A 25,076-nucleotide genomic window follows, 5' to 3' on the forward strand; every position below is an offset into this window, starting at 1 on the left:
GAAAGAAAGAAAGAAAGAAAGAAAGAAAGAAAGAAAGAAAGAAAGAAAGAAAGAAAGAAAGAAAGAAAGAAAGAGAGAAAGATTTCCCTCTCCTCCTCCTCCCCCCAACTCTGCTCTAGAGCTAAGAGGATTGTGCTGCGTGCAGTACGTTGTAGTTGTAGCACAGTCTGTTCTAAATACACGCAGTATCTGTGATACTGGCACGGCAGGCCTTTAGAATTCTCTCCGGCTGATCTCTTAAACGCAAACTGAAGAGATTTTTTTACAACGACCTTGAAATGAGCCTGGAAAAAAAAAATATCAAGACCTTAAGAAAAAGCAAAACACAAACATGTATTTGGCTCACAGAATTCTGTAGAACATACACGTACACATACCCAAGCACGCACATACGCTTCCTGCAACAAGAAATTTCCTAAGAGTCAACAATAACAGAAAGAGTAAACCCACCACTTGCTGTCCTGGAAAGAAACAAACCAAACCAAAACAAGTCCTTTGCACATTTCTCTCAAGTGCAGGAGAAACTCACTTCAGTACAAGTCCAACGGGAAAAAGAAAATTGCACCAAAGGGGAAAAAAAAAAAAAAGTGAGGGTTCGGATTGTTAAATACGACCAAAAAATTCAAGCTTCTTTCAAAAGTAATAGTATTGAAATGATACATCTTCTTTAAAATTCTTGAGAAAGGTAGGGAAAGAAAGAAAACACACACACAAAATCCAACCGATGCCGGATCCTACCATTTACGTAACACAACAAACTTGCAAAAGGCAAAAATCAGAAGCAAAAATCCGAAAATCATCAAAATACAGCAACCCCCAATCCCAAGTCACCACACCAAAAAGAATAAAAGCCCAAGACAAAAACAAAAGCAAAAACCCCTGTCCCAAATAAAAATAAAGCAAATGAACCCACCGAAAACTGCTTGGCAAATATTTTTCTCGTGGTGCCTAATATTCTAGCTGGAAAGAGCTGTGGTGTTTATTGTTTTTTTCTCTTACTCGCCTCTCTAAACCTACTATATATACCGTACTTTTTCCAGTGGTTCAAACCTCTCGCTCCCTTTTGTGCATTTAGCTCGAGGAGCTGAGTTTATGGGTAAGAGAGGAGGAATTAGCCCCAGACCCCGGGAAAGCAAAGCGCACTCCCCCTCTTATGTCACCGAATAGCAAATTAGTTCTCAGAATTCCAGAGGCCGAGCTTTGCTACAGCAAAGTCGCCGACGTCACAGAGGAGGCGCCCACGTGACGGTGGCGGAGCAGGCCGTACCATCGTCCCGGGCCCGGGGAGGGAGGGCCGCCTTCGGGCCCCTCGAACCCGGACCCGGAACCGCGAAATCCGAGACGCCCAGCCCGTGAGGACCTCGAAATATGCCGGACGGTGGAAAAACATTGCGGCTTTGAGGGCTTTTTGTGGGACAGGGGAGGTAAAAATCTCGGGGAGCTGACACCGAGTCCTCCCCTGCCACGTAGCAATGGTAAAGTCCTCAGCTCAAATTCCGAGAATTGAGCTCTGTTGATTCTTAGAACTGGGGTTCTTAGAAGTGGTGATGCAAGAAGTTTCTAGGAAAGGCCGGACACCAGGTGATTATTGCTGTTGCTGCCGCCGCTGCCGCTGCTGCTGCCGCCGCCGCCGCCGCTGTTGCCGCTGGTGCCGCTGCCGCCGCCGCTGCTCATGATCATTATTTTACCTTTTAATTCTTTTTTTTTCCGCTCTTGCCAAATGCTTTGGCTCCAAGTTTTCTATGTGTATCTATTGATATAAATGTATATATTTATTTATTCTAGCTGTCAGGTGTTAAAATAAATGCCGAAGATTAGTCCCATGTCTCTCCCACTCTAGGATATAGATTTTTATGTATTTATCATTATTGTTTTTGTTGTCTTTGAGTGAATCGGCCGGTTTGGGGAGGCTTTGCCGCCCTCCCTTACGTTGTTTTGGTTTTTGGAAAGGAGGTGGAGGAGAGGAAGGAGGGGAGTTAGGGGGCGGCCGGAGCAGAGAGGACGAGACAGTGTTCGGGGGGTGATTCGGGCAAGTCTGGGGGCTGTCTGGCCCCAGACGGCGAGGAGGACGCGCGCTCGCGCTCGCGCTCTCTGCTGCTGCTTGCGTACGGCTTGTGATCTCTCTGGATTCGTGCGGCTGTGTTTTTCCCCTCTTTTCTCGCTTGCAAACTGCTTCCTCGCTCCCTTGCTCCTGCCTCCCCTTCCCTCCCTCCTCTTTTTCCTCGCCTCTTCTTCCTTCCCTGCTCTTGTCCTTCTGGGTAACTCCGGGAGGCGAGGGGAGAGGCTGCCCGCCCGCCCGCTCGCTCGCCCCGCTGGCTCCCTTTCCCCGGCCTCGGTCCTTAAGATTCCCTGCCTTCGAGGCGAGCCGAGATTTGGGAGGAAAAATGCAAGCCAACTCCTCGGTTTTTTTTTTTTTTTTTTTGGTCATAAAACCAGATGAGATGAAGTATCGTGTCTCTTTCCTTTCAGAGCCGTCATCTTCCTAACGAGAGACGAGTGTTTTGGTGTCCTCTTACCCTGTATTTAGGAAGGTTTAGCTTGCATGGGGGCGGGGATGTTGAATACTTTGAAAATTATTCTTTCTTGGTTGTAGTCGAGGGAGTCGGGAACCCCAGCGCGCTCTTTCTGCCCATTCCGAGGAGAGAGGCTGATGGCGGGACAGGGATTTGGGGGTGGGTGGGAAAGGGGTGCGCATTTGCACCTGCGGTGCCTCTCGGCGTGCGTGGAGCCGTGACAGGACAGCCTAGGAGAGCGAGAAGGTGGCGGGATTTCTGGCGGCCGAGGTGTTTGTATTTTGGGCGCTGCGTGACTCTGTGTTGGCTCCCAATGGCTGTTCCCTCCCTTTCCTAAATTTTATTTTATTTTTCCCATGGTGCAAGCTCTGTAAAAGGGAAACTGCGGACTTGAGCGTAGTGGACGCCGGGCGAGGGGAAAGACAACTGAGCCCCAGCCCGCGTCCCTTACTTGCAAGACCCGGGAGCAGAGAAGGGCACTTTGTGGCTCTGGCTGGGGGGCCCCGCGCGGGAGGAGCGGGTGCGGGCGCGAAAGGGAGATCTTTGTGAGTGATTTTGCAAAAATAGATTGCGAGGTTGGTTGGATTTGCAACCTGTGGCTCTCCTCGAGGGACTAGGAATGGGGGAAGGCGGCGGCGGCCCAGGGCGGGAGCGGGTAGGGAGTTGGAGGCTCGGAAATGGGCTGCGTTCGAGGGCAGCTGAAGCTAGGGGCCACCCCGCCTGCAGGCTATAGTGACCGTGGTAAATGTCTTGAGAACTGTGGGTTGCGTTGCCTTTATTATGCCATGTTATAGGAACCCGGGTGAAAAATGGAACTAGTGTTTCAATTATGAGTTTTAAAGCTCCCCCGTGGAAAGCAAGAACACAACCCTACCAATTTAAAAAAAAAAGAAAAAAAAAAAAAGACCTTTGTGGTGTGCCCCCTCTCGCAATGGTTAAGAGTTGGAGTGGGTGTCCTGACAGTTGAGCAGGGGAAACGACCCCAAACCAGGTGCTGAAAGTCCAAAGCTGCTGTAGGGTCCCTGACCTTCTATCTCAGAGAGCCATCACCGCTCCCCCACCCCCACCCCCCGCCCTAGGAAACTGATTTAATCTTTTATGGACGTAAAAAAAAATCAGTTTATAGTTTCCAGGAGGAAAATCTTGTTGTAACGCTTTACTTTTTTTTTTTTTCCTTCTGTAAGTAAAGTGTCAGTAGATGCGTTTTTTACAGTCCGGAAAAAAAAAGTGGGGCAGGAGAGAGGGAACCAGGGAAAGGGCTGTTTAGAAATACAGTTTGTGGCTCTGAGCGATGCCACTGGCTTCCTCTACAGAGACTGCCAGTTTCCCTTTTTCTTTGCAAGGTGTGTGTGGTTTATTAAATAACTTAAAAAAAAATTAGAGGGGGCCCGGCAAGATCCATCAGGAGACAGGTATCTATTTTGCTCACTATTTACTACCAAGAGCCCTTGGCACTGGAACAGAACCTCGTAAATCTACAGCCCAAGTTGAAGTTCATCTGGCCCTAGTCCACACGCTATTCCTGGAGGTAGCAAACATGAGCTCAAAGGAGCGAGGTGAAATCGCATTCTTGCTTTAAAATACATACTTTTTTTTTAAGAAGAAAAGATATGTGTATCTGGGGAGGAGGAAATGGAGAGAAAGTACCAGGAGATGGGCATTCCCTTGCTATAATGACTGCAGTTGAGTCTTCAGGCCAAAATAGAAACCTGTAGATGGGAAATATCTCCCCCCTTCCCCCCGTAGCCCCCCCCCCCAGTTTATAAATAGAAGTTTCCAGTATCCTATTTGGAAGATTTTCCAATACTGCGTACTCAAGTATTGGCTGATTTTAAGGGTCTGTTGATAGTGACAATAAAGCTAGTTCATAAAAACGAAGTGACTTGAGGAGGAGACAGCCAGGAAAAGTGGGAATTTTCCAATTGTTCTTTTCCTCCTCTGTCCAATTTTGAAGTTTTACCCTGATGTTTTCTTGAAAAGGCTGTCTAATTTGTCCTGGGTTTGGTGGACAGGGATGGGACTCTAGATTCTTGAACTGTCGTTTGCTGAGCCCTTGAAGAGTTCCAGTTATAGGTTGAGTAAATGGTAGCCATGGCTAGATGTCAAAACCCTTCTTCCTTCCCTCTCTCCCTGCGGGGTAGCCACACTCAACCCACTTTGTTGTGAAAAACTTGAGATTCAGAGGAGGTAGTGCGGCAGCGCCACCCCACGGTGGGTGAAATTATTGGCAGAAGTCAAATATTTGAAAAATACTGTGAAATGACCTTCTGAGGCATTCCCCCCACCCCCCAAGAGATTAAAAAAAAATAGGAGTGATAAAACTAAGTTTTTAAAAGAGGACTTTGTAATTGATCTCTCAAATAGAGAAGAAAAAGTTGCTTTCCAGCTAGGATGGTGTCATAATAGGCAACGTGGTTCCAGTAATTTGGGGTGGGGAGTGAGCCTGATTGGCTTTAAATAGAAGAGTTCTCCAGGTGGAGGTAGCCTGCCTTCCCCCTTTGGACTTGACTTCTCAGGGAATCTGCATTCTGCCTCCTGTCTGAGGTTGAGAAAAGGAGGAATGTTTTGGTGTGAAAACCACAGTGGCTGGAAGTACTGTTTTGCCAGCGGTGGTGGTGGTGTATGTGCGGGTGTGTGGTGGTGGGGTGGTGGGGAGAGGTTTGTGGATGGCGTGGAGCTATGGTAGGCTGGTCTGTAGCCCTCTGGGAGTCAAAGAAGCATGGTGCGTGCTGGTTTCCAGCACTGCGCAACAAGTGGGACCGCTGCCGCAGCGATCTGAGCGAGGGTGTTGTGTAGTAGCAGAGCCTGGCCGGTTTCTCTCCGTCCCAGTGGAAGCCAGGAACGGCTCCTCCCAACGCTCTCGGTCTCCCAGTCCGGGACCAGCAGCCCCACCAAGCCGCCCCCGCCCCCACTCTCCCCTCTTTGCCAGGCGCAGTAAGCCTGGGTGGGACCCAGCCTTTATCCCCCAGGTCCCCCCTCCTCCGTGACGACCAGGAGTTTATTTTCGACTTTCTTTGCTGGTCGGCCAGCGTTTGGCAAGAATCTCTGTTAATACGGTCGAGTGCCATTCTGCCTTTGGAAAACAAGTGCACCCTTTATTGCCCTGCCCAGTACATTCAGCTTTTCGGGGGAAAAAAAGTCAATTTGTATTACATGAACGCAGCTCCAGATACTGCGTTGTGGTTGCTAGAGGCGGGAGCATCGGAAATAGTGGAATTACATCCACAGAATTAAATGTTTTCCAGCTTTGGTTGTGGAGGCAACCACACCACCAGCCCCACCAGACAGAAAAAAAAGCGGGCGCTGGGGGGACCCGTTGTGGAAGGCTGCGGCCGTGCGGTGGTTCTCGGACGGACTGAGTCCGCCACCTAGTGGCGGGTCGCGATCAAGTTTTCTGCCTGAGGCGGTGGGCCGACTGGGTCCTTTTCGGGTCGGCCTGGGTCCTGGCCAGGTGCTAGGACTGACAGCAGGAGAGCATCCTTCAACAGGGATGGCATACGACCTCCAAAGTTTTGACAAGACAGATGAAAAGTATGACTGTCCCGGATGTTCGCTCCGTCCACCATCAGTCAGCGACGGGCATCTGTCTCCACGAAGAGAAGCCATAAAATAACCCGCTTTGAACACAGTTTCCCAGTCACTGTGGCCTTTCCCAGGGGAAGCTGGCAGTGGAAGGATGCCATGTTACGTGCCTAGGGGCTTCGGGTCTGACAACTCTTGAGGAAACTGGCCTGGCGAGGGGCCTGTTTGCGGCGAGTTAGGGACCTAACAAGGACCAGATTAAAAGCTTCTGAATTTCAGGTCAGTGACTGAAAGTCAAAGGCGACGTGATCTGTACTTTTTTGAAGTTTGTAAGAGAAGGGGCAGCAGCCAGAGCCATGATTTTAACCTCGTGGGTCACCTGAGTTGCCAGTGAACATTGGAGACGGTTCCTCAGCAGTCTGGGAGGAGTTTGTTGAGAAAGCATGGCTTAAGATTTTCGGTTACGGACACGAAGAGCCCGCAGTAGTTGCGGGGTGTGTGGTGGTCTCGAGGCTGGGGGGCCGGGGGGAGTACGTATGTGCCGGCGGGGCGGTTCCGGCCTAGACAGGAGACTTGCAGAGGCGCGCCTCAGTGCGGCCGAGGCTCGCTCTTGGATCCTTCCCCTTCCTTCTAGCCTCTGCCTAGTGGTCTGGCGAGAAAGCGGGTGTGTGTGTGTGGTGGGGGAGAGGGTCATGTGGACAGGCGGAGCGTAATTCTCGCAGAATTTGTGCCGCAGCAGCTCCTCAGCAAAGTTTTCTTTCCCAGAGCTCGTGACTTGAGATGGCAAACGCGCGCCCGCGTGCTGGCGGCCCCTAGCGGCGGCCGGCGCGCACCCGCGGGACACGCCGCCGCCTCCCCCGCCCCGGCCCGCGGGGATCGAGTTCGGCCTCTCCCACTGCGGGAACCGTCCGAGGCCGCGTCGGAGAAACGCGCCTCTGTTCGGGTTGGAAACGAATCTGGGAACGTGTTTGAAGCGCGGTCAAGTTTGACTCATCGCTTTCCAAGGACAGTTAGTGCCTTCCATCTTCATTAACGTGAATAAAGACCTTGGCTGACTTCTGTCCAGATCGGATTTTTAAAGGCATTGTTTGCTTGGGGAGATCATGCCTCTCCCCTCCCCCGCCGGCCGTTTTGCAAAGGCTGAGCCCAGTCCAGCCAGGAAGGCCGAGAGATCTCTGCCTGGGGACGTGGCTTGCTGGCGGTGTCTGCGGGCCCTTCTGGAAGGCTGTCTCCCGGGCGCACGGGAAGCGTCCGTCCCTCTGCAGCTTCTCTTCAGATCTTGATGATAAAACACATCCCTCTATTTTATTGCATTTCCTAGAAGCTTGCAGGCTTGCAAGATCACTGTTGGCAGGAAACGTGATAGAAATGAAAGTCAAGACATAATGTCCCCGAACACCTCGGTTACCCAAAGCGGCTGCCGAGGCCATCGCGTTATCAAATTCGCTTTTATCTGCTGTCGCCTTCCCCACCCTCCCGCCCTTCCGCCCCAGTCAAGAGGCAAAGAGTGCTTTCCCCTAAGAACAAAAACAACTCCGCGGTTTGACCCCGTCCCCTGCTGTCGGACCACTGTGGCTGGAGCCGTGCAGTTTGTCGGCTGCGCGGCTGCTGGGACCCAGAACGCTCCAGCAGGAGCCCCGATGCGGGTTTCACTGCGGTGGCTCCAGCCTTATTAGAATTCCTTGTTCCTGTCCCTAAACAGTGCTTTGCACTTTCAAATTCCCCATTTGAGTTTTCAGCGAGTTATTGGAGTTATTAGATTACCAATAATCCAACGGCTGGCCTGGATAGAGAGGAGGGGGAAGGGCGGAGGGCATTCTCCAAATCGGGAAGCTCTGGCCAAACTAGGTCAATGGGAAGGCGGGGCGGGCGAGACGGGCCTGCGGGTTTCAAGCCTTGACGGCGGGCGCTCTCTAGCGTTGGGCAGCGGTGGAAACACGCCGAGGCTTGAGCTCCCGGAACCACCGGGCCTCCTCATTTCTAATAAGTCCATTTGTTGAATTTTAATTTCCCAGATTCTCGCCCCCGCCCCAGAATCACATTCCAGCCGTCTCGTTCGCCCTTATCTAACTGGGCAGGGGAATGAGAAAGCTTCAAAGCAGGATTTTGAGACCGAGGAGGCCAAGTCTTTACGGACAGACGCTGAGCCCTCCTCGGTCGCAGACGGGATGCGCGGCGCGGCGTGGCGCCACACGCTAGTTTTAGGGCTGCGGCCTTTGAGGCTGAGCCTTTCGCTGTCCCCTGTCCCCTGAAAGCGCCCTCCGCAGCCCGCTATCGAGACCCATTTGGAGCTGGCGCCCAGGGGTTATAATTCCCGGGGAGGCCGCGGGAAGGGGAGGCGATTGCGGGCCGCGCCAGTGCGCGCGCTGGGGCCGGCGCCCCGGCCTCCGCCGGGTCCACGCCGTGTCTCTGCTGTTTCGGGGAAACTGGACTCGGAAATCCCTACACCCGGCCAGGTTCGGCCTGGCGCCTCCTATTCTAAATACTTTAGGCGGAAACCAAGTCGAGCTGGGTTCCCGTTCTTGCCAACGTAGGCGGAAGGGACTTTCGGTTTAGTTTTCCTCCAACTTGGCTGGGGCGCGCAGGATGGAGACCCTAAGCCCTTAGGGACTCCATCTTTTTCGCCTCAACACCTCGCCTGACCAGCCCCTTAGAGAAGTGGCGGGGGGCGGGCGGAGACGGGCAAAAAGTGAGAAAAGGAACGACTCACTTAGGCCAACCAACGCCGGAATTGGGCAACTTGGAGTCAGGAAATGAGTCTCAGATTGGACCCGAACGCCTGGCTTCTAGACCAGCTCCGCTACCAAACTTGTCTGATTCCTCCGTTTATAAATGGCTGTGGGGAAGGGGTAGGACTGGATGAACTCTGAGAGTCCTGGGCTCGGCGCGGGCGAGGGATTTAGGGGAAAGTGCGCCGCACTCCCCGCGAGCCGCAGCCCCCTCCCCGTGAATCCCCGGGGCCAGCACGGCGCGGGCAGCGATCCTGGCTGCAGTCGGGGCCGGGTAGCTTCCTGGAAAGTTAGACGGGCAGAGAGTATTCTGTGAAATCCGCAGAGCCGAGATCGACTACGTTCCGGGAATGAGAGGGCTGTGCCATTCCCCTCCCTGCGCCCTGCCTTGACTGCATAACAGGAAAAAAAAAAAAAAAAGAAAAAAAAAAGGCATACACACAATGTTAGCTACCGAAGTGCCCGAAAAGTTTTATTTGAATGTAACTAAATTAAGGGCCACCACGGCCACACCAGGGAGCCTCCACCGCGCCTTGCAGGGGGCTTCGAGGTGGATGGGAAGTGGTGCCCGCCGGTCGTCCAGAAGTGGGCAGTCTCTGGAAGACAGGTACGGTGTCACAGGGTAGGCGAGTCTGCGCAGGCTTGCCCTGGAGCGCAGGGCTTGTGTTTGTGCTCGTGAGTGAGCGAGAGTATGGGGCTGCCTGGTGCCTGCCCCCTGGAGGAGGGAGGAAAAGGATGGGGTCTTTCGCATTGGCTCGCTCTCTCGCTCTTAACCTCATATCTCTCTCTCTCTCTCTCTCTCTCTCTCTCTCTCTCTCTCTCTCTCTCTCTCTCTCTCTCTCTCTCTCCCCTCCCCCCTCCCTCTTCCCCCCTGCTCTCCCCTCTCTCTTTGCCTTTTCTTTTTTATTTTCTAGTTCTTCTGTTTTCTTCTTCAGTGGTAATCTCCTGTAGAGAATCTGTGTAATTGGATATACACTAGGAAAGCGCGAAAGGAGAGAAAAGGTGTGGCGGGTGGAGAAAACAAGGTTTAACTCTCCCTTGGTGGTTACTGAGCCAGCCAGCGGGTGGGGGGATGGGGGTGGGGCGAGGGTTGGGATCTGGGGGTCCAGATCTGAAGCCAGGCAGTTGTCAGTTTCTCATTGACAGCCCTGCTCTCTTGGTGATCTTTTTTTTTTTTTTTTGTGGGATGAATATTGTGTGTGGCATTAGTTGTATGGCTGAATCTAGTAGATAGAGTTTGTCCAGAACTTTGCTAGAAATTAGCTTTGAGATCTTGGGCGAGGCTTATCCCCTGGAGTCTCAAGTTTCCTTCCTAGTAAATCAGGGCTGTTAAGAGGAAAAGATACAATAATGAGTGGGAAAGGATGAAGTGGTATGTAAATCAAAACAAATAAACATTGGTGGTGCTTCCACACCTGCAGCATGAGGAGTGTGTGTGTGTGGGGTGAACCCATACAGTAGTCCTGGGACCTCCTAAGACAAAGTTAGCTTATAAAGGAGTGAACTTAATAAGGCTGTGGGCCTCAGTGTATATGCATTTGTTTTTGGCCCCGCAGAGGCTTAAGGTGAAAAGCTCAAGGACTGGCTGACAGTGGACACAGGGGAATTGTTTGTTTGTTTCAACCCCTATCTGGAGTGAGTCATTGCCACTTGTCATGGTGAAATGGCAAAGCTAGGCTTCCTGTGGTTCCAAAAGTCTGTGACTGGAAATCCTCAAGTGAACTGGTCGTTGAAGCTGGTTAAAGGACAGCCTAGGTATTCCAGAAGTGTTTGAGAATCTCTTCCATGAGGGAAGAAGAGAAAGTTTTTAAATAAACCTCACATGTGTGTTCTTTTTTCAGAGGAGACAGTCATTGAACTGTGGTTATGACTAAGTTAGTAAATCTCTCTTTCCCTATCTTGAGTTGGGATGGGGAGAGGAGGAGATAGGTTCTTTTGTGTTTTTCTGTCCTCTCCCTTTCCCCATTTCCTTCCCCCAGTCTCCACTCACTCACATGCACACACTAACCTTGAAGCTGATGAGATTGTATGACTGGCACTTGGGACCACAGAGAAATGTCAGAGTGTTTGGTTACAGACTCAAGGAAACCTCTCATTTTAGAGTGCTCATTTGGTAAGACTCAGCAGCCTGGAATGGGGCAAAGTGTTTGTGTGGGGTAGGAACTTAAAAATGAGATTCACCCACATCAGGGTGCTGTCTTGCATGTCCCACAGCACGTAGACTGATTTGGAAAGGGGACAGGAATTTGAGCCAGAAGACCTAGGGCCGGGTCACCAACCATCTACGTGGCCCAACATGACCCCACTGGCCTCCAGCCCCTTTACAAGGAAAACAGCTCTAAAGGGCTCTGCTTTCAAAAAAAGGGATAAAGACAGTTCAAATTTTATTTTGTTTTGTAGTCTGCATTCTGTCATAAGTGAGAGTCTTACACCTGTGCTTTTGATGATTTTTTTTTTTTAGAGAGAAACCTATTTGGAGTGGGTTATATATTTTACTAAATCTCTTTAAGGTTTAGTGCTCCCTGGCTAGTTCTCAGCTAAGCCTCACAGTTAAGTCTTTCACCAGCAGAGAGAATCACAAACTTGGAAGCTGTAGCACTCTGTCTGGTCTTAGACCCAGTAGGGAAGGGAGAGGAAACTTTGAAAAAGAGGGCAAAGTTTCTCAAGAAGCGTGTAGAGATGCCATCTCAGGTTGTATGCTGCAGATTCCGTATTCAGTCTGAAGTGTTTCAGACAGGAAATACTGCCTAGCTGGTTTGTCCTGAGCAAGCCCCTTGAAACTGCATCTCAGTTTCATCACCGATGAAATAGGGATAAAGATATTGACCCTATCAGCCTTGTAGAATCATTCTAAGACTTGAAAGATAATATCTTAGCAGGTTTTGAATAGCGTCCAGCGTTTTTAGGTCCCTTGAAGAATCGTTATCATTAATATTGAAAGAACCATTTTTCTTATTTTTTCTTTCCCATAAACTCAAATGGCCTTTGGATGGTATAATTTTTTTTCTTTGAGAAAGGAAATATGTATGTATATGTATATGGAATTAATGTATGCAGTTACATTCCTCGTGCTCAGGGTAAAAACATTATTATTGCATAGCTTTGGGTGCCTGTTGTTTCCGTAAAAGCAGAGCTGGAAAATGTTTGCTAGCTTGTGGTAAAACTGTACCAACTGGCAGGCTGCAACTATCAAAGCAAAACTAAATGTGTGTATCCTAAAATAAGACTATAGTGGACAATCTTATACTCATTAAATCAATTTATGTTTGCTTTCTTCTCTCCAGGTTTTAAGCAAAATTTTGGACTGTGAAGCAACGCATTGGGTAAGTAAATCAAATTATATGTTTTAAAATATTGGAGACAAACTATTTGTTTTGAATTTGCCAATGCATGTGTTTCTGTGATTGTTGCCACTCTTTATTAGATGAGACAAGGACAACACATTTCCCCTCCCAGCCCTCACCTCTTCACCTCTGCATTAGACTGTCTTAACACTGTTGTATGGTCAGTTATTCTGCTCACTTCTTAGTTCATACTAACTTAGCCACCTATTGTGCACTAACAATGTGACTCACTGTACAAAGTCAAACAACTCTAAAGCCCTATAATAGAGAGAGATGGGTGGTGTCTAGAATAATGAAATGAAATGCTTATGATAATAGCTGTCAGTTTTGTGAACCTGCTATGGATGAGGCGCACATATCTCTAGTTTTCATAACTACATGGATATTACTACTCCCATTTTGGGAAGCCAAAGCCCAGAAACGGTAATGAACCTCCTCTAAGTCCCATAGCTGGCAAAAGGCAAGGCTAGCCTGATAGCCTTCAAACCATGGTTTTTCTCTGTTGCAGCATACTGACTGCCTCTCAGTGCTTGGCAGAGTATTTGGTATGTGAGAAAAACACTCAGCAAATATTCATTCCCTTCCCTTTTCCCCTAAAAAGCTTTCTATCCCAACTTGTGGGATAAAGATAACTCTTCCCATTATATACCTGTGAAGAGTAATGCTCAGTGTTGGGTTATGAATTATTTCAAGATCAAACACAAGGGACCTGAGTTGCATTCTATACCTTAGCAGACTGAGCCATGTGCTCTGGTACCCCTGATAAGCAGGAAACAGGTTCTGGAAAACAAGCAGAATTTTGGCCTCTTTTTTCAGGTGAAGACAAAATGGCCTCACCGGCTGACAGTTGTATCCAGTTCACCCGCCATGCCAGTGACGTTCTTCTCAACCTCAATCGCCTCCGGAGTCGAGACATCCTGACGGATGTTGTCATTGTGGTGAGCCGTGAGCAGTTTAGAGCCCATAAGACAGTCCTCATGGCCTGCAGGTGAGGGGGCTGGAAGGGGCAGGGGGATGAATAAAAGGGTAGTGATGGCACTGGCAGTTGACGCGCCTTTTGCTTTTAGGCCTTTTTCTATGTTTGGGATGATGCCTCACTTTGTCTTCAGATCTTAGCACATGGCCTGGAAGAGTAGACTCCCAGGAAGCAAATGAATGAGTGTACTTTTAGGAAAGAAAGAGTTTCTGTTCTGTGGGCATAGCGGGAGAAGAAATCATATACTACCACAAGAAAGGATGTGTTTGGAACAAACATGGAGAATAGCTTCAGTTAACCAATGAAAAAAATGACAAAAGACTTCAGATTAACTTGCATTGTCTTTAATTAGCTTGAGCAAGTTAATCTGAAATATTTTGCTCTTGTATGCTGTATTTATTTTATATGGCAACTGTGTTTCCATGGGTCTTCAGAGTATGTGTAAGAGTTAGTGAGAATGAGCCATCTAATTCTTCGTATTTGTCAAATATTTCGAGTTTTCAAAGCAATTTTATATGACATCATCTCCCTGGATCTTTTGTGTTATGGATGTCATCATTACCACCATTTTGTAGATGATAAAAGGAAAGCATAGGAAGAATGACATAGAATCAGGGATCTCTATTCCTAGTATTGAACTTATCCAACATCTATTGTAAGCACCAGTTTTTTTTTTTTAAATAATGGTGAGAACAGAAGTTTATAGAAACGTAAGAATAGTAGATAATGTTTAATGAGTGCTTATTGTGTGCCAGGCATCATTCTATACCCTTTACATTTTCATTCTTGCCACAACCCTATAAGATAGACACTATTGTTCCCCCTCCTTTGAAGATAAGTAAACCACAGTGCAGAGAAGCTAAGTATCTCACCCAAGGTTGCATAGCTACTTACTGGTGGAGTCTGGCTTCACTTCTGGCAATCCACTCAGAAAGAGTAAAACCAGAATTCTGGTTTCTAATTGAGTACTATTTCCTCTACCAGATAGTCTGGTACTTGGTGGCATGGTTTGAGGTTTGATTTGGATCTTCTAGGAATAATTGACCTTCTAATAATCTGTGGACTTTGAGAAAAGTAGAGTGTAGGTGTAGGCATATTTTTATTTATTTATCATTCATACCAAACTTACTTCTAAAAGGTACAAGAGAATTTTTAAAATAAGGATAACGCAATGGAACAAGAAGGGAAATGCTTATCCCCAAGATACAGGCTAAGAATAGTTACTGCAAATGAGTGCTAAATTTAACTCTGGTAATCCATGCAGTTAAGAGTAAAAAGAAAACAGGCTCTGCGCCTTTAAGAATATCACTTAACCTCTCTGATCTTAGTTCCCCAATTGTAAAGGTGGAGAATAATAGTACCTACCCTACAAAGTTGTGAGGAACACAGGATAATGTATATAAAGTGCTTAATCACTCTCTGGCATTTGGTAAGCTCTCCATAAATGGCAGCTATTATTAATTGCCTTGGAAGTTCTGGAGCTAGGCCCAGGGGAGAGGGGCAGAGCATCAGCGCTGACTGTAATCGATCGTGGATTCTGTGTGTCTACTATAACAGGGCATTTGTTTGTTTTACAGTGGCCTGTTCTACAGCATCTTTACAGACCAGTTGAAATGCAACCTTAATGTGATCAATCTGGATCCTGAGATCAACCCTGAGGGGTTCTGCATCCTCCTGGACTTTATGTACACATCTCGGCTCAATCTGCGGGAAGGGAACATCATGGCTGTGATGGCCACAGCTATGTACCTGCAAATGGAGCATGTTGTGGACACTTGCAGGAAGTTTATCAAAGCCAGGTGAGCTGCCATGGAAGGTGGAAGTCTTGGAGATAGAAGGGGTAGTCCCCAATCAGAAACCCATAATAATCCATGCATGCAGAAAAAATAGTCCTCTGTGATATGCTGCTATTGTTGTACACTTTTGCACTTCTTAATTCTTGCACTCCAGAAAGACTTAAATCCTTGCAGCTATACAGATATGTCCTGTGCATTATCACCTCTTGCTTTTTTCCATTCATTTAATATGCCCTTTCCTCCCACCCATCCTGCGAGACCAAGCTTGGATGGCAGCTGTTCCATGGAAGTTGTTTGGATTACCACTCTTCCTCCTGTAGCTCTTCTCTTGTGTTCTGAAGTATTTTGCTTGTGCTTTAGACCTTCCTTCTGTTTTAATATTTGCATATACTTTAGTTCTCCTTTAGACTTCTGTTATGACTATTTACATATGTGCCTTAATTGCCTACCAGACTGTGGGCTGCAAAGGTTGTAGGGGCTGCCTTGCTTGTCTTTTATGTCATCCTGTGCCTGCCAGGGAGGACATTTGTTGAATTGAGTTCACTGGGTCCAAACCCCTACCTGAGGGCTGGTAAAATATGACCATCATTTAAAGGGGAAGAACCTGAGATCCAAAGAAGTGAAGAGTTTTGCTAAGTGGAACAGAGACTCGGGTCTTAAATTCCTCAGAACCATTTGATCTAGCCATGCAAGGGTGATTATTACATCTTTGCTTAAAAAGAAGGGTTATCTAGCCTGTGTTTGAACACATCTAAGAGCCAGAAATTCAGGGTTCCCAGAACCACACAGTCTACCTTGGTTAGAAAGCTCCTCATTATGGCGAGTTGAAATTTGGCTTCCTTAACTTTCACTTATTGATTCTAGCTCTGTTACCTGTGATCATGTTGAGCTGGCCTATTTGTTTTCCCCACACAATGTCCCTCCAGGTATATGCAGCTATAGCTGTTTGTCTCCTATGGGTGATAATGGTGGCAAGATCATCATTGCTGTCATTTACAAGTACTTTCAACAGGTTAGGCTTTGTGCTCAGAGTGGTTAAGTAACTTGTTCCAGGTCACACAGCTGCTAAGTGGCACACCTGGGATTTTAAACCAGGTCTGGCTGCTCTGGAGCCAGGGATTCTTGCACTGGCATTTGCTGCCTGTCCTCTATTATAAATTTCCAGGCGGCATATGGGGCAAGTCCTTTCTTCGATGGGGCACTAGTTTGTCTGTGACTTTCCAAAAGTGTAGTGCCAGCATTGTATAAATTCTTCCCTCTGTGTTTCTGTGTGTGTAACATGGAGTCAGTAATACCTGACTTTCCTTCCTAGCAGGGTTTTGCATGAGTGAAATGAGATAGGGCTTTGACACCTTTATGTAAGCTATCAAATTCTATAGCATCAGAAGAGTTATAGGTTCACACACATGCGTAGATATGTGTCTTAAACATACAAGATCATGTCTCAGCAGGCACACATTGTGCAGGTAACTCACTTCCCTTCTCTGAGCCTCAGTTTCCCCAACTGAAAGCTAGACTGCTGGACTTCTAGCATAAATGCCTTGTAATTGTGTTTCTGTACTCCAGAGCCACACCCCTACGTCTGGCTGACTCAGGCACAGATGTGGCTGTGTAAGAGTGTCCCTGGAAGCCATGGGTTTAACAGTTCTAATTTGGGGTCCGGTGTCTCCTCTCTTTTTTCTCCCACAGTGAAGCAGAGATGGTTCCTGCCATCAAGCCTCCTCGTGAAGACTTCTTGAACAGCCGGATGCTGATGCCCCAAGACATTATGGCCTATCGGGGCCGCGAGGTGGTGGAGAACAACCTGCCACTGAGGAACACCCCTGGGTGTGAGAGCAGAGCCTTTGCCCCCAGCCTGTACAGTGGTCTGTCCACACCGCCAGCCTCTTACCCCATGTACAGCCACCTTCCAGTCAGCAGCTTCCTCTTCTCTGATGAGGAGCTGCGGGATGCCCGGATGCCTGTGGCCAACCCCTTCCCCAAGGAGCGGGCCCTCCCCTGCGACAGTGGCAGGCCAGTCCCTGGGGAATACAGCCGGCCGGCCATGGAGGTGTCCCTCAGCGTGTGCCACAGTAACATCTATTCACCCAAGGAGACAATCCCAGAGGAAGCACGAAGTGACATGCACTACAGTGTGGCTGAGGGCCCCAAGCCCGCTGCCCCCTCGGTCCGAAATGCCCCATACTTCCCCTGCGACAAGGCCAGCAAAGAAGAAGAGAGACCCTCCTCAGAGGATGAGATTGCCCTGCATTTTGAGCCCCCCAATGCGCCCCTGAACCGGAAGGGTCTGGTTAGTCCACAGAGTCCCCAGAAATCCGACTGCCAGCCCAACTCGCCCACAGAGTCCTGCAGCAGCAAGAATGCATGCATCCTCCAGACCTCTGGCTCCCCGCCGGCCAAGAGCCCCACTGACCCCAAAGCCTGCAACTGGAAGAAGTACAAGTTCATCGTGCTCAACAGCCTCAACCAGAATGCCAAACCAGATGGGCCCGAGCAAGCTGAGCTGGGCCGCCTTTCCCCGAGAGCCTACACTGCCCCACCTCCCTGCCAGCCACCCCTGGAGCCTGAGAACCTTGACCTCCAGTCCCCAACCAAGCTCAGTGTCGGCGGGGAGGATTCCACCATCCCTCAAGCCAGCCGGCTCAATAACATTGTTAACAGGTGATTTCAGAGACAGTCTGGGTCTGAGGTTGGGGGTACCTGGGTAGGCTTCCAGGGTTATTGCTTCTGATGGATGCAGAGGCTGTGTTGTTTTCTTGTCCAAATTGCCGAGCCTGTTAGAGGTGTGGAATGAGTGCCTATGGACTGAATTAGCCTAAGTAAGGAAGTGTATTAAGTACTGTGTATTTTTTCTTTTTTCCTTTTTTTTTTTAACAGAGTATTGCTCTATTGCCTGGGCTGCATAGTGGCGTCCTCATAGCTCACTGCAGCCTCAAACTCCTGGGCTCAAGCAATCCTCCTGCTTCAGCCTCCTGAGTAGCTGGGACTACAGGCATCTGTCTAATTGTTCTATTTTTTGTAGAAACAGGGTCTGGTTCTTGCTTAGGCTGGCCTCAAATTCCTGGCCTCAAGCAGTCCTACCTCAGCCTCCCAAAGTGCTAGGATTACTGGCATAAACCACCACACTTGGCTTTGTGTATTTTTTCATAGCAAGAAATATAATATTCTTGTATGGTAGACGAGCATTCCATAAATCCCACAGGTGCTTTCTGTGGTCTTGATGTGTTAGGGGGCCCTCATGATCCCCTTGGGCTGAGGGGGGCTGTGGCCTGCAGTCCTGAGGAGAAGAAACTGGGCCCTGGAGTGAGTGGGGTTTGGGCTTGGTTTGATCCCGGTCAGTGAGCTCTCTCTGCAAATGCTGTTTGGAGGCAGGCTTGAAGATAACTCTGAGCCCCAGAGCCCTGGCCCAGGGAGGAGAGGATGGCTTTGAGGCTCTGTCCCAGGTGCTGAGGCTCTCTTTGCTCCCCCACAGGTCCCTGACAGGCTCCCCCCGCAGCAGCAGCGAGAGCCACTCGCCACTCTACATGCACCCCCCGAAGTGCGTGTCCTGCGGCTCTCAGTCCCCGCAGCACGCGGAGATGTGCCTCCACACTGCGGGCCCCACGTTCCCTGAGGAGATGGGAGAGACCCAGTCTGAGTATTCGGATTCCAGCTGTGGTGAGTCCCTCTCCCTCCTTCTCCTTGCCAGGCAGAGGGAGTACCCTTCTGCTCTGTGGGTTTTGTGTTTCCATTTTGTTTACACGGTTGTCTCTAATTGAGAGAAGTCCCCACTTGGAAGTCCACTGGCAATGAAAATCACCAGCCAATCACTGTGTATTTCACAAACTCTTAGGGAACTGGGATGACCAAAGCAAGGGATGGGGTCTTAGGGTTAATATGGGGTAATCTTCATTCCAGTAAAGGTAGCTTGTGGGGCTGGCTATTACTCCCTGAGCTTTCTCCATCCCTCTGTACCAAAACTACGGGTACTGATCTGTATGCATGTGAGTTCTCCCTGCTAGACTGTAGCTTTTATAAGGAGAACCATCTGACCTTATTCATTCCTGCATCCTCCATAAGTCCTAGTAGGTCCCCAGTATGGGACGCAGTAAATGTTAGCTGAGTTAAAATAGTTGAATTGAATTATGAAACTGAAGTTTCTGGATAGTTGGTGATTGGCATCCTTGGTTGTTACCAGATAAAACATCTAACTCTTCACCCAGCTCTGGCTACAGTATATAGAGCCCAGTAATACCTAATTAGGGTTAAGTCACCATGACATGCCATTTTCAAATTGCTATAACAAAAGAAAAAAAATTGGCTGCTTACACCCAAAGGTCTGTCACAGGGTCATGGACCTATGGTTGGGAGAGCTGGGACTGTCTTTGTACCCTGGCAAAGCTTTTTTCCCCGCCTTTGCTGTGCGCTCCAGTTCTTTGCCCTGGGCCTCTGTTTCCACATCCACCCTCATCTTTGGTCTCTCAGTCTCATGGAAGTGTTTGGGAGGCATGTAATCCAGACAGGTGCAACAGTGGCCATGGAGTGTTCATCATTAATTCCTCCTTCAGGGACCTCAAAGTGTGATTGAATTTGAACTATCTTATATTCCTATAAACCCTTGTGTTTCCATTTGTGTAATGTCATATCCTCCACTGAGGTAGGCAGGACAGAGATTTATTATTTTGACTTTGGAGATAGAGACATAGAAAGAGGCTCAGAGAGGTACAGGTTCTTGGCCTGAGGGCTTCTGTGTATAAATGTAAATAAAACTTGGAAGTGTTTTTTTTTAAAAAAAGGTCAGTTCTCAGAGCTCTTGGGGAAACGAAAAGCTCTGCTGAGCCCTTCTCAACCTGGTGCAAATCCTATGAGTACCTGTGGGTTTGGGCTTCCCTTCTGCACCTTAATATTCAATCTGTCTCCTTTCTCCCTCCTCTGTGGCTGAGACTCTCAATGCTAGGAAAAACAAAGCCCGCAGGTCCTTTGCTCTGGGGTCCCATGAGTGATGGGTGGGTGGGGGCTGGGGGATCCCTTTAGCACAGGGGATAGCTACCGAGGAGAGAGGCCTTAGAGCCCCACCTCCCTTCCTCGCGCTGACTTTGGTGTCCCCCTGCCACCCTCCCACAGAGAACGGGGCCTTCTTCTGCAATGAGTGTGACTGCCGCTTCTCTGAGGAGGCCTCACTCAAGAGGCACACGCTGCAGACCCACAGCGACAAACCCTACAAGTGCGACCGCTGCCAGGCCTCCTTCCGCTACAAAGGCAACCTCGCCAGCCACAAGACCGTCCATACCGGTATGGCCCTGCCCCACACCACCCGGAGGCAGGACAGGGAGAGGGGCCGACAGAAAGCCGTGTGGGGCCTGGCAGGGTGAGGCAGGGAGCAGGCCCCATCCGGGTTGAACGAGGGGCTCGGCCTTGACTTCGCTTAGTGGCTCATCCGCTCCCTGCATTCTTCGACTTCCCTCTGAGATTCTCTGTCCTGCTTCTCTGCCTTTGCTGGGGTCAGAAGTGTTAATCCCACTGTATAGGTGAAGAAACTAAGCCTGATAGAGGCAAGGTGGGTTAGGTTTTCATAAAGCCAGAGAAATATTAAAGGCCTGTTGATTTCTTCCAAAGACTTATTCCTTATCAACTTACTTTCCTTTACCAGGTAGCTTCTCATAACCTGATTGTTGTCCAACATCTACTCTTAGTACTTTAAATTGTTCCATTATCCCAAAACCTTCCCATGAAGGAAGGCTCAGCCCTTCTGTTGGTTTTCCTCTGCCTGAGCATCCGCTCAAACACAGCCCCAGCCCCTTGCAAAGGGAATCCGGCTGTAGTTGCCACGAGCAGAAAAGTGTGTTTGTTCTGAAAGAGAATCTAGAGCAGCCTGACTGTTTCTCCCTGGTGAGGGAATTGATGATTTAATCAGTCGCATCTCAAAGAAGAGCCAGAAGAGCTTTCCTAGGTCATCTAAAATAGCCCTTCAAGTTCCAGAGAAGGAGACCGAGGCCCAGAGAAGGAGTGACTTTTCCAGGTCCCACAGGCAGATAGTCCTAATGACAAAGTTGGTTCTATAGCTCAGGCTTCCTGGAACCTTCCCCTGTCCTGTCCACACCTGGCGTTGTTTCTGCTCCACCATGCCACCGCTAGTCTCTTGGCCCTGGTTCCCTGCAAGGTGTGGTGGTCTGTGTAAGAGAGGGCTGGCAGGCCCTGGATTCTCTCTCTGACATCCTCCCAGGGGAAGGAAAACGTGAATGACCTCAGGGAGGAGCAGTTAGCTTTGAAATCCAGGGCCCAAGGACCGTGGAGACCTTCCCCACTGAACTTGGCTTTCCTTTTTCTTTTTCTCTTTGTAATAGGTGAGAAACCCTATCGTTGCAACATCTGTGGGGCCCAGTTCAACCGGCCAGCCAACCTGAAAACCCACACTCGAATTCACTCTGGAGAGAAGCCCTACAAATGCGAAACCTGCGGAGCCAGATTTGTACAGGTGAGCAGGTGGTGTGGAGGAAGGAAGGCCCCTGGGCCTGTGTGTGCTGCTGAGGGCTGCGCGGAACCCTGCTGCCCGCCCGGCAGACCTTTCACGCTTTGCTCCTCCTTCTAGGTGGCCCACCTCCGTGCTCACGTGCTCATCCACACTGGCGAGAAGCCCTATCCCTGCGAAATCTGTGGCACCCGTTTCCGACACCTTCAGACTCTGAAGAGCCACCTGCGAATCCACACGGGAGAGAAACCTTACCATGTACGTAAGCCTCCTGCGGCCAGTGGCCGGCGTGGGGAGGAAGGGAGCGGGAGGGGTGGGACAGCACACCTGGGTACTCTAGTCTCGAGCACACAGTGGAATGACCAGGGAGGTAATGGTGGAAGATCTGGATCTGGACCTGATTGTGAGACACGCCGCATGACCTTGGCCCGAGTCTCAGTGTGAAAATGGGGTTATTGGGCTAGGCGATCTGGGCTTTGGGAAACAAGTCCTGACTATGAATACATAGATTTGGAGTCATTCATTTGTTCCACAAACACTTATTGAGTGTCTATAGCACAACCCATACTGGGCTATACGTACATTACAAGGGGCTAAAGTGTTTGAGAAGGAGCAGTCTTAGGAGTGGGAGGAGAACCAGAAGTATATTATAAGAATTTATGATGTTATAATGAGAAAAAAAAAAAAACCAGAAGTCCATTTTAAGAAAGAGGAGTGTCCAGGTATGCAGCACAATGCTGTGGACAGGCACAGGGATTGGACTGTTCTAGAGCAGGGCCTTGGCAAGTATGGCCTGCACACCAGTGTCCGAACATGCCATGAGCTAAGAATGTTTTTTTCATTAAAAAGAGAAGAATAATATTTTGTGACATATTTTGTGAATATTTTGTGAAAATTATATGAAATTTAAATTTCAGGGTCCATAAGTACAGTGTTATTGGAACACAGCCATGCTCATTTGTTTACATATTGTCTGTGGCTGCTTTGAAGAACTTATGGCATCGCTCTAGGTGGTGGTGGGCACAAGAACGAATCATTTGGTTAACCCTCATTCCAGATGTTAACCTGCAAAACGTGGTTTACTTTTGTTCACTTGTTTATCAAGCTTTGGATGAATAGCTTCTTACTTGCCGTTTGTTCTTGGGCAAATTAGTTATCCTCTTAGTACCTTAATTTCCTCATCTATAAAATGAGCCCCATGTAGTTGTAGTATTAGCTAACTAATTCACCAAAGTGTGCAGGATAGCACACGGATATAGTAAGAGTATACAGTAAATATGTGCTGTTATGATTTGCTGGAATTTTAGATACATAGGATATCGCAGTGGAGAATGACCTTCGACGTGTACTGACCCAGTCCCTTCAGAGAGAGAAATGACATGCCTGGGACACACAGCAGTGGGTAGCATAGATACAATGGACCCTATGTCTCCCAAGACTAGGGCTTTTTACACACTGCCCTGCCCATTTTATTTATTTTGTATTTTTGTAAGTCTATAACCATTTTCACTTTAAAACATATTCTCTATCTGAATATATTTTATTACACTTTGTATTTTAGAATAGTTTTAGATGTATAGAAAAGTTGCCAAGATTGTGCAGAGGACTCCAAAAGCACCCATTTCCCCCCACTATTAACATCTTACATTAGTGTGATACATTTGTCATAACTAATGAGCCAATACTGATACATAATTATAAACTAAAGTTCATATTCTATTTGGATTTTTTTTTAGTTTTTTACCTAAAAACATTCTTTGTCTTTTCTAAGATCTCATCTAGTTTATCCCATTAAATTTAGTCATCCATTTTACTTTTAAGAGACTTTTATCTAAACTAAAACTGTTACCCATTCATTGAATCAAGCAAGAAACAGCTCTATTTGCTAATGCTTTACTAGGTTAGCTAAGATATACACCCTAAGAAGAAATATAACTGCATTTTTAAAAGTGTATCCTAGACTCCAGAATTTCCATGAATTCAGACTGGTCTAGTCCATTTGCCTAAATGTGTTCAGATTTATTCATAATTTTCCCAAGAGGTATATTCTGGCAGGTACTAGGAAGATTATAAAGTTTAGTGAAAAGGGGTCACTGTCCTTATAAGTGTTACCCATTGAAGAAGAATCTTAATGCACAAGGATGGTTGCATAGCAAGACTAGAAATTGTACAGAGGTTCAAAGGAAAGAGGAATTATTTTTATGGTTGAGAGGTTCAGGAAAGCTTTAATAATGAGGGGAGTTTGTATCGGAACTGTTTTTGGATAAGACTTGAACTTGTGGAGTTAAGGCAGGGAATGACATCTCAAGCAAGGGAAAAGCATGCCAACATTTGGGAAAACAGGGAAGGGACATTTGCATTTACTTACCTCCTGGCAGAAGCTAGGTTTCATATGGGTTCTTAAACTGGACTTTGAGAGAAAAGAACTGCCCCAGCCCTTTGCAAGGAGAACCTCCTTCTCTGGGTCTTTGAGCAATGACGCGTTTCTTGGGTTGATGACAGCTAACAGTTTGCCTCTGATTTCCCTCCAGTGTGAGAAGTGTAACCTGCATTTCCGTCACAAAAGCCAGCTGCGACTTCACTTGCGCCAGAAGCATGGCGCCATCACCAACACCAAGGTGCAATACCGCGTGTCGGCCACTGACCTGCCTCCGGAGCTCCCCAAAGCCTGCTGAAGCATGGAGTGTTAATGCTTTCCTCTCCAGCCCCTCCTCAGAATCTACCCAAAGGATACTGTAACACTTTATAATGTTCATCCCATGATGTAGTGCCTCTTTCATCCACTAGTGCAAATCATAGCTGAGGGTAGGGGGTGGGGGGTGGGGCCTGGGGGACTGGGAGCCACGGCAGCTCCCTTCCCCCACTGCCATAAAACATTAAGAAAATAATAATGCTTTTTCTCCTATGTGTAAGGCGAACCATGTCAGCAAAAAGCAAAATCATTTTATATATCCAAGTGGGGGAGTATGCAAAAGCTCTGACTTGACTTAGTCTGCAAAATGAGGAATGTATATGTTTTGTGGGAACAGACGTTTCTTTTGTATGTAAATGTGCATTCTTTTAAAAGACAAGACTTTGGTGTGTTATCAAAGAGAGGGCTTTAATTTTTTTAACCAAAGGTGAAGGAATATATGGCAGAGTTGTAAATATATAAATATATATATATATAAAATAAATATATATAAACCTAAAAAAGATATATTAAGAATATAAAACTGCGTTAAAGGCTCGATTTTGTATCTGCAGGCAGACACGGATCTGAGAATCTTTATTGAGAAAGAGCACTTAAGAGAATATTTTAAGTATTGCATCTGTATAAGTAAGAAAATATTTTGTCTAAAATGCCTCAGTGTATTTGTATTTTTTTGCAAGTGAAGGTTTACAATTTACAAAGTGTGTATTAAAAAAACAAAAAGAACAAAAAAAAAAGCTGCAGAAGGAAAAACGTGTAATTTTGTTCCAGTTTTCAGTTTGTATATACCTGTATAACGTGTCCTCACGGTGCCTTTTTTCACGGAAGTTTTCAATGATGGACGAGTGTGCGCCATCCCTTTTTGAAGTGTAGGCAGACACAGGGACTTGAAGTGGTCACTAACTAAACTCTCTTTGGGAACGTTTGTCTCATCCCATTCTGCGTCATGCTTGTGTTATAACTACTCCGGAGACAGGGTTTGGCTGTGTCTAAACTGCATTACCGCATTGTAAAATATAGCTGTACAAATATAAGAATAAAATGTTGAAAAGTCAA

At 47.8% G+C, this 25,076-nt stretch overlaps 1 protein-coding gene across 3 annotated transcripts; it reads left to right on the top strand.

Annotated features, from left to right (window-relative positions):
- Positions 1-1,300: 1,300 nt before the first annotated feature.
- BCL6 (BCL6 transcription repressor) lies at positions 1,301-25,076 on the top strand. 3 transcript variants are annotated; one of them, XM_012789620.2, is made up of 11 exons: positions 1,301-1,581; positions 6,801-9,371; positions 12,049-12,087; positions 12,925-13,096; positions 14,662-14,883; positions 16,570-17,541; positions 18,353-18,537; positions 19,984-20,151; positions 21,204-21,334; positions 21,449-21,586; positions 23,860-25,076. In XM_012789620.2, exons 4-11 carry the CDS (start codon positions 12,936-12,938, stop codon positions 24,001-24,003), a joined length of 2,121 nt encoding a protein of 706 aa, XP_012645074.2. In that variant the 5' UTR covers positions 1,301-1,581; positions 6,801-9,371; positions 12,049-12,087; positions 12,925-12,935; the 3' UTR covers positions 24,004-25,076. The 3 variants fall into 3 exon arrangements, with proteins under 3 accessions (XP_012645074.2, XP_012645068.2, XP_012645073.2); XM_012789614.3 differs by lacking the exon at positions 6,801-9,371; XM_012789619.3 differs by lacking the exons at positions 1,301-1,581; positions 6,801-9,371 and adding an exon at positions 9,910-10,877.

This window comes from Microcebus murinus, chromosome 1, assembly GCF_040939455.1.
Source record: "Microcebus murinus isolate Inina chromosome 1, M.murinus_Inina_mat1.0, whole genome shotgun sequence".
Lineage (NCBI taxonomy): Eukaryota > Metazoa > Chordata > Mammalia > Primates > Cheirogaleidae > Microcebus > Microcebus murinus.

Bases quoted from the DNA above. Each gene is read 5' to 3' on its own strand.
- BCL6 (XM_012789620.2), top strand. From the start codon at position 12,936: ATGGCCTCACCGGCTGACAGTTGTATCCAGTTCACCCGCCATGCCAGT. The intron at 14,884-16,569 runs GTGAGCTGCCAT...TTTCTCCCACAG, and splicing joins AGGAAGTTTATCAAAGCCAG to TGAAGCAGAGATGGTTCCTG. The intron at 18,538-19,983 runs GTGAGTCCCTCT...ACCCTCCCACAG, and splicing joins GTATTCGGATTCCAGCTGTG to AGAACGGGGCCTTCTTCTGC.